The 9,037-nt window shown below is 41.7% G+C and overlaps 2 protein-coding genes across 3 annotated transcripts in view; both read right to left on the bottom strand.

The window, feature by feature from the left end:
* LOC102199587 (long-chain-fatty-acid--CoA ligase 1-like) overlaps positions 1-1,598 on the bottom strand; it is a 17,095-nt gene extending 15,497 nt beyond the window's left edge. The window contains exon 1 of one of the 2 annotated variants that reach the window (XM_005719406.1): positions 1,403-1,598. The gene's annotated coding sequence lies outside the window, so the exon portion shown is untranslated. Of the gene's footprint in view, positions 1-718; positions 739-1,402 lie in introns of those variants that run through there. The other variant, XM_005719407.1, reaches the window with a different exon arrangement.
* Positions 1,599-2,085: 487 nt separating this feature from the next.
* st3gal5 (ST3 beta-galactoside alpha-2,3-sialyltransferase 5) overlaps positions 2,086-9,037 on the bottom strand; it is a 40,389-nt gene continuing 33,437 nt past the window's right edge. The window contains exons 4-8 of the mRNA XM_005719409.1: positions 7,057-7,266; positions 5,998-6,131; positions 4,942-5,128; positions 4,082-4,240; positions 2,086-3,035 (exon numbers count right to left, since the gene is read on the bottom strand). Of these exons, the coding sequence (XP_005719466.1) occupies positions 2,778-3,035; positions 4,082-4,240; positions 4,942-5,128; positions 5,998-6,131; positions 7,057-7,266 (948 nt within the window). The 3' untranslated portion in view covers positions 2,086-2,777. The remainder of the gene's footprint in view (positions 3,036-4,081; positions 4,241-4,941; positions 5,129-5,997; positions 6,132-7,056; positions 7,267-9,037) is intronic.

Here is a 9,037-nt window from a genome sequence, read left to right on the forward strand (position 1 = left end):
TACTCATGGCCATTGATCAATGGTCATGAGAATTTGCATAATTACGATTAAGGAACTGACCTCCCAGCCCATTGGTTTCAGTCATTATGCAAATGTAATGTTTATAAGATTTGGGGAAACCTGCAGTCAGCTGAGACTGAAGAAGTCACTTGGATGAGTGACGAAACGTTTCTCCCACAAACGCTACGTCCACATGAACAGAATCAACTTTTGGAGATATAAAGGAGAACATCACAGGATGATACCTGCAGGTCTGACAGCAGCAGGTGTATCACTCCTGTTTCTACCTGGAGACAGCAGTCGCCTCATTGTTCTGACACACAACACAAAACTATCCACAACACTACACACTAACTACACAAGACAACACATTAACTACACACTACAAACACGCTAAACGTCGCAAATCTCTCTTCCTAAACAACCAAATGTCGTATTGCCATATCATTTTTGATTGGTCGACATGGTGAATTTTTCCACTAACACAAGAGGGCTGTTTTTTGATTTGGTTTGGGGTTTTCTTTATTTTTTGCTCATAAGCAGAGAGTGCTCGCTGCGCTGTCCTTAGACATTAAACGTGACGAAACTATTGAGGAAAAAACGCTGCATATATATTGTTTATCACGACTCAGGTTTTACGTGGCCTATCAACACAATTTATAAACTAGTATATATCACCTTGTTGCTTTGTCTTTAAGTGGTCATGTGATTGGCTTACCACGACTACTTTATTCTTCCTCAGTCAAACAGCAGCACTCATGCGATTGTTTTGCCCCCTTAGCTCCAGGTGTTGTGCCAAAAAGTTATCGTCGGGCAGAAAGTGATTGCCGTCTGCAGGAGCGCGCAGCCGCTTAAAGGTGTAGCGCCCAGATTACTTACAGCTACTTCCGTACAACTGATGCAGTAAGCTGAGCACAGCTTCAACCGTCTGTTGAAAAATAGTAACGCGACCGCACCGAATTTTCTTGTTAGTAACAGTAACGGCGTTGTAACGACAGAAATAGTAATTAGTTAGATTACTCGTTACTGAAAAAAGTAACGCCGTTATTCCCATCACTGCAAAACACACACACACAAATACACCAACACAGTAACGACTAAAGTGTTGTGTTGTTGCACTTTGCCAGCTTTTAAAACACAACCTCCAGCAGCTTGTTCATGCCCCGCCTCCCTTTAGCAGCGGTGCCCGGAGACACATCTGTCTGACAGCGATGACTGGACTTAAGGTCGGAATGGAAACTCCCCCCCACACACACACCGCACTAGCACTATTAAAAGCGTGCACAGCATTTGTCATATCATAATAATTTATCATATTAATAAGTGCGCGTGCAAACACAGGTTAGTGTTGTTTTCTGTCACGCGCCACCTTTATGGTTTCGCTTGAATATAATTAACTTACCTGATTTCTAAACGGAGCTCGCTTTGATATTCTTCTTAATGCCAGCTGGGATGTGCTGTTCTCCTATTAGCACACTTTCTTTAGCATACTGTATCAAAGCCAGCAAACGCACTATTATTTCTTTCAGTCGTGATTAACTGACTACGGTGAGCTGCTGTCGCTTACTTCGCACCTGTTCCCACGACTTCTTCCCGGTTTCTCGCTCCTCACCTCGCGCACACCTGACCAGCCAATCATGGCATTACATAAGTTTCAAACTTCCGGACAAGTGTTTCTCAATAAGTTAGCAGTAAAAGGTTCAATGCGTAAAATACTAGATCCATGATTCAGCTTTGCGTTCACCAGTCAGTCTTTAAAAGGCGTGTTTTTCTCACGGGTCACTTTATGACAAGATGCAGCGTGGAAGGTAATTTCACTATCAGGGTCTCACATGGCTTGTCAGACCAATCAGCTGGCTAATCACTGGCTCAAAGCAGACTGTAAACTGCTCTCCTTTTAGTGTCACTCAGAGTTAATGAGAAGCAAGTAACTGTCAATATTTAGCCTGCAGCGTCCATCGACCTCCACACTTTGACTTTGTGTGCACGGCTGCAGGCAAATAACTGAACAACATAAGCATAAAAAAACAAAACCAGGCATCAACATACTACATCAAAAATAATGAAAAACTAAAAACAGAAGACTTTCTTCTTTTTTGGACTTTATTAATGAAGACCGACACAGGATGCTCACATGGCTGCGACATATTAAAATTCAGATCAGGAAATTGGATGTTAACATGAAAAAGTGCAAGTCAAATAAAACTACAACGATGTAGAAATAATAAAAATAAAATTATAAATCACATTTTATTTTCACCACAGATATCAAAGATCAGCCACTCGGGAAGAGCAGCAAAGCAGACTTTTTCAATATCACAACGAAGTGAATCTGCTAAAAACAGCTGAAGACACTTTGGTCCAATCTGTGCAACTGAATACAGATTCATTTTGTTCCACTGATAATTTACTGCTGTACAAACATAATTTTAACTTGCATCAGAACAATCACAACAATCATGATACCGAATAACACTGTTTACAAGTTACTGGTCGTGTTCCACAACTAAAAGTAACTCAAATACTGAGAAGCTCCTGATGCATTGCTGATGAGAATCAGTTATTACAAACTGGAAGCTTTGCAACACGTGTGTGTGAGCAAAGACAAGACTGTGGTCCAAGGCCCTTTCTCATTATAAACAAAGCAGTTCTTCATAAAGTGTTTTGTTAAAAATATCCTGTGACTCTTGCTTGACTTCTGTTCAGTGCCTCAGAGAGGATATGAAAATGTTCCCACCACAAAAAGGAAGCGCTCTGCACTAGAAGGCTGTGGTGGGTCAGCTGTGGCAGTAGGAGCAGTGGATCCCCCCTGTCAGGTCAGTGATGGTTCCCTCTCTAACCAGTCTTTGCAAGAGCTCAGTCTCTCTGTTCACGTTGTGCATGCTCTGCTCCAGCATGGCACTCATAGGCAGCTGGTCATAGTAGTGCAGTGGCGCCCCGTGCTGGGAGAGGTTGTAGCCAAAGCCTGCCAGGCTGACCTCGTCACACAGCAGGCTAGCTAGAGTCAGCGCAGACACACCTAGAGTGGGAATGTTCTGCAAATATATGTAAAAAAAGGGTTAAACTTTCTTAAAGAGTAAAGACGTTTGTTTCTGTCTTCCTGTTGCAGATTTTTCACATCATTTTATTTTCTAAGCAAACTGATTATGGTTGAAGTAAAGAAGGAAAATGGACAAGAGTGAGACACCGGCAAAGTCAAAGTAATATAGGCCATAATAAATAAACTATGACTTAGCATACTGTAATATGCACAGACAGGTAAACCGATAGTATCACGATATTAGCCTTTTGTTAACACCTTTCCCATGTCTGCCTGTAGCTCATGAGAACAGCAGCTCAGTGAGCTCCATTAGAAACCTCAGCGCTGAGTAACAACTTTATTCTTGTTCAGAATGACTTTTTATACTCCAACAGAGTCGAAGACAGAGGTTAACATAACTTGACACACAGAACCACTTCTAAGCTTTTATTTTCTAATTTCACTAATCTGATCATTACAACTTAAATGAGCTCAAATCAGAAATGGTCACATCTGCTGCTGTTAGATAGTACTGCAATAGTCAAAAGTGACCACAATGGGGAGTTGCTCCAACACAACAGACTGCAGGCTGGCTACAGCAGGCATGACGATTAAACCTGACACTTGGCACAGTGGCAGATGGACAAAGGGATGTTTTACTGTGCAAACAGATATAACTTGTTCTTTATTAGAAGGTTTCATTCCTAAGCTGGGCTAGCCCGTCTTTCTACGTGAAAAATAATTTAAAAAAAAATACACAATACAAAGGCATTTCAAAAACGACTTCAATGAATCAGTAGTTTAAAAAGTATTTTTAAAACTGACTTCAGTTTTCACTTTAACCAGGGGTGGGGGAACTCCAGGCCTGAGTGCAGGTGTCCTGAATTGCATGGCTAAATTACTCAGCATGTCTTGTTCCCCAGAGGCCTGGTAATGAACTAAGATCTAAAGATCTAAAACCAGAAGGACACCAGCCCTCGAGGCCTGGAGTTCCCTGCTTTATACCAGATTTACGAACAGACACACTTTCACTTAATGTGTGGTATGTGAATCATCAATTACCTGGTCCCAGCCCCACAGGCGTGGCCTGGGAAGAGGATATTTCAGGAGGTCCAGTGCAGTCTCTCTGATCACATGTGGGTTTAGAAGTCTGAACTTACTGGCTTTGAGAGGGATTCTATCTGGAACCTTCTGCCAGAAAAAGAACCAATCCCACAGAGGCTGCAACACAAAGCACAAACTGTTGGTTTCTCAACAGCTCAGAACACTGACTCACAAGAAAACAGCAGTGAGATCTGAGACTGTGTCACACTTTCACGTAGAAGATGATACTGAGGAATTCACAAGTTGACAATGACTTATGGAGCTAGCAACGGAGACGTTACATAATCCAAGAGATCCATGTGATTAAACCACAGGTAGGGGAGGAATTCCTGGAAGCACACTTCAGCCAGACGTCTCACATATGTCTGATAAGAGCTTTTCTGATTTTTAAAAATGTCTCTCGTGCTTAGAGGCTGTTTGTACTGCACATGATTTTTATTTTTATCTAATACTTTTTAAAATTTATTTTCTTCAAAGCTTGCTTTTATATTAAAATATGAGAATTGATTTCTAATCTTCACCTTACAGACAATCCCAAACTGTGCTATTACAGTGCTGCTACTATTTCCATTCAGTTTAACAGGATCATTCTAACATCTAACTGCATTTAAACATCTCAGTGTTTTTGACTCGGTGCAGCCATCATTATATTTATAAGTAGTCAGATTTTCCATATTTATCTGTTTCTCCAGGGTGTATTCTCCAAGATGGCATATTCTTAAATAATATAGCTTTAATCCAAGAACACGAGCTGATTTATTCGTGTGAAGGTGGATTGCTGGTTAGTTTGATCAGATGAATTCAGCAGTGCTACTCACCACAGAGAGCTTGTTGATCATAGCAGAGCTCCAGCTGATGTCTCCGCTTTTATACACCACCGTCACAAACAGAGTGTCTGGGTCTGTGTCAGCCCAGCTAAGAGGCGTGCCCTCCGGGTAACTCATCCTGATGGTGGTTCGATTCCCAACGTCAATGCTGAACTTTCCCAGTGGACCTCTGTTTAACCTGAGGGACAAAGAGCCAACAGCCGAATGACTTTCTATAGTAATATTAGTATGAAATCAAGAAACACCCCACGATATGATCCATCCATTCGCTTCCGCTTATCCTTTTCAGGGTCGCGGGGGTGCTGGAGCCTATCCCAGCTGTCATAGGGCGAGAGGTGGGGTACACCCTGGACTGGTCACCAGTCTGTCCAAGGGCCAACACACAGAGACAGACAACCACTGGCGCTCACATTCACACCTATGGGCAATTTGGATTAATCAATTAACCTATCCCCACCAACTGCATGTCTTTGGACTGTGGGAGGAAGCCAGAGTACCCGGAGGGAACCCACGCAAACACGGGGAGAACACACTCCACACAGAAAGCCCCCGGCCTGATGGTGGAACTGAACTCAGGACCTTCTTGCTGTGCGGCAACAGTGCTAACCACCGTGCTGCCCCCCACGATATGATATTAATCCAATATTTCACTCACGTTGCGATATTATTGCATTTTTTAACAATTTACAATCCGCTGCTATCAGCCTGTGAATCTGTTGGTAATTACATGCAATACGTCTCTGCAGCCACTAACTGATAAACTGTCAAAGATCACATATCTGCTGCTGTCTTCATGGAAAGAAAGTCACATCTAACTATTACATTTGCACTCAGTAACCGTCCTGTTCTATAGGAATATTACCCGAATACAACAATAATTTGTTTAGTTAAATATCGATATTTGGTGTCACTGCCACCTCAAACATTGCAATACTATGCTGTATCGATTTTTTTTTACCTGGTCAAACGTGCATTCAATATGGTCACTGTTTAATCAAGTAGGCTGTTTATTTTGTTCAGGTTTACTCATCAAGCAACAATTCTGACCTGATAATGGTGTCAAAGCGGTCAATCACCGGGCCAAGCTCCAAGCCTTTGAGAATGCCTCCGTTTCCCATGACCAAACAGCGCTGACATTTCCCTGCAGCCTTCTCAGGCTGTGGTGAGTCTGAGGCTGGTAGCTGCAGAGAGAAATTCACACTATTACATCTGTGCTCTGAAAAAGACTGATGCACAGGCGCACAAGTCCGTGGCTTACCACTGACTTGTGGTATATACGTGCATTCAGCTGCAGTGGTATATGTTCTGCATAGTGTAAACCAGGGGTGTCGAACTCCAGGCCTCGAGGGCCGGTGTCCTGCAGGTTTTAGATCTCACCCTGGGTCAACACACCTGAGTCACCTGATTAGTTCATTACCAGGCTTCTGGAGAACTTCAACACATGTTGAGGAAGTAATTTAGCCATTTAAATCAGCTGTGTTGGATCAAGGACACATCTAAAACCTGCAGGACACCGGCCCTCGAGGCCTGGAGTTCGACACCTGTGGTGTAAAAGGAACACAAAAAAATAAGAGGAACACTTTCTAGCAAGAGTACGTCAAGTCAAGTGATGTCATTTAAACTTTTGGGGATACTGATGTGATCAGTGAAGCAGCAGAGGGGGTTGTTAATTACTTTCAGCTGCTCTTAATGAAATTAACAACAGGTGCTCCAGGGGAACAAAGAGACAACCGCAGGAGCAAGAGTGGTTCCACAGGTGGAGGCGCTCACATGTTTTCCCTCCTTATCTCTTCTCACTAGTTAGCTAGTTTTGCATTTGGATAAGATCAGTTTCAGGACACCAGCCATTGTCTCACTGCATGCAAGCACGTTGGGGCCATGCAAACTACTGAGGATCATTTTGAGTTGCTTAGCTGCTGCATCTTTTTTTTCCACCTTCATTTTTGGGTGTGTCTTTGAATTCAGCCCTCTGTAGGTTGATCATTTTCATCCCCCACCCTACTGAGAAGTGTTTATTATTTTTTGAGCAGTGGAAATCACTCAGATACTGAAGGATCTTAACCCCCCCGCCCAAAAAACAAAAAAAACAAAAAAACCTGCATTCACCAGTTTTTGCAGTTCTGCTACTTTGCTCTGAAGACCTCTGAACCCAAACGGCGGGGGATACAAGAAAAGGTCATCATTCAGCGGTTCATCTTTCCACAGGAAGGGCTGGACATTGTGACTGGAAGCAGGGAGATGAGTTAACAAGCTCTGTCTGGTGCTGCCAGGGCGACACTGACTCTCTAAGACTCTCTGCACATATTCATGCACCAGCTGCAGGAAGAAGAAAGGAAAGACAGTGTTGGGAAGGTTACTTTTAAAATGTATTCCACTACAGATTACAGATTACATGCCCCAAAATGTATTTTGTAACGCATTCAGTTACGTTACTCAATGAGAGTAACGTATTCTGAATACTTTGGATTACTTAATATATTATCATGCTTTTTTACAACTACATGAATGTCCTATTGCTGTGTGATTTATTACTATTACTGAAAGTTACTCTCCATACCAACACCAACTAGATGTTTAAATCTTAATATAAATGAATAACAGTAGGTGGAGATTAGGTAAGGCTGCACTTTTTGCAGGGATCTCGTATAGAAAACTATTCGGCGCGTATATAAAACAGGTCCGCGGCTCTGAACTGTAGTAAAGGGACCTCTGACTAATACGTCGGGTTCGTGTCGGGCTCGTAGCTGAAAACTAGCTTTACTTTGTTGTCTGGGTCAAATTTGCTAGCGAGAGACAGAGAGAGGCGTTGAAAGGCTGCTCCAACGTAACTTATTGTTTCAGAGCAAAACAGGAACACAGCGTACAGTCGAGTCTTAACAGCTTACTTACAACTGGGCTACACTGGGCTGCATTCTTTAGGGCGATGCCTGTAACTCTCTGACTTCATAATTTTGAATAACAATTAAAAAAAATATTTCTTCACATCTTTCTGTGGGCCGCAGTAGACGTGACATGGGCCGTGAGATTGTGACACAGGCATTAAAGCCTCTTAATGCGTGTTTTGTTTGGATTTCCACCGGCGTGGAATTCCCAAAAAATAGAGAGATCATAGCCGAACATATGAAACAGGAAAAGACCGCTGTGTAATCCATTTATTTCAACAAAGTAACTGTATTCTGAATACCACATTTTTAAACGGTAACTGTAACAGAATACAGTTAGTCATATTTCGTATTTTAAATACGTAACAGCAGACCGTTTTCATCTTAGAAAATAAAATAATGTCAAAAAGGGAATGAAAGTTTAACTGATTGAAAGACATATGGATCTGATAGATGGGATTATGTAAAAAGCTGAATGCAACACAACAAGCTGTCTGCACACCAAGTAAAAAGTGTAATGCAGCACTTCACATCCGGGGCGCTTATCTAATTTCATGACCTGGCTCAGGTTTATAAAAAAACAAAGCGGCTTCACGTCTTCTGTTACAGAGGCTCGTTCTCTTGTGGTTTTTGCATCTATATCAGAACAACAGCGCAGACACACAGGACAGTGTCAGCTCAGTTTCAGGGCCAGTTAATGAAACGATGAACAACTAGATCAGGTTTAATGTGTAAAAAAAACTGGCACCATTAGCTCACGTTACGGCTGCAGTTATAGATTATTTTCAAAATTGAGTAATCAATTAATTATTCCATTGATTAATTGAGCAATAGGTTAAGAAATACTTGTGTTATTATTGAGAAAATGCAAAATATGTAAAAAAAACCCTCAAACAAAGTCAAAGGTCAAATAAGATCTATCCAAATTTAAACAAATCTAAACTATATTAGTGTTTTTGCACTGCTGCTTTACAGGATACAGACAATGCTGGACAACACCTCCCACCCACTCCATGACATGCTGGCCAGTCACAGGAGCGCGCACTGAGACTATTCATATTACCACTGAATAACACAGGAAATCATCTTTCTGTACAACTTCTCCATTTAATGTACAGTTGCACCCTCTCCATGCTCTATAGTGAAAATAACATAAGTTTTACCAGTTAGAGTAAAATATCAATATATATATATATATATATATA

The sequence above is a fragment of the Pundamilia nyererei genome, unplaced genomic scaffold, assembly GCF_000239375.1.
Source record: "Pundamilia nyererei isolate P.nyererei 1_Seehausen unplaced genomic scaffold, PunNye1.0 scaffold00001, whole genome shotgun sequence".
Lineage (NCBI taxonomy): Eukaryota > Metazoa > Chordata > Actinopteri > Cichliformes > Cichlidae > Pundamilia > Pundamilia nyererei.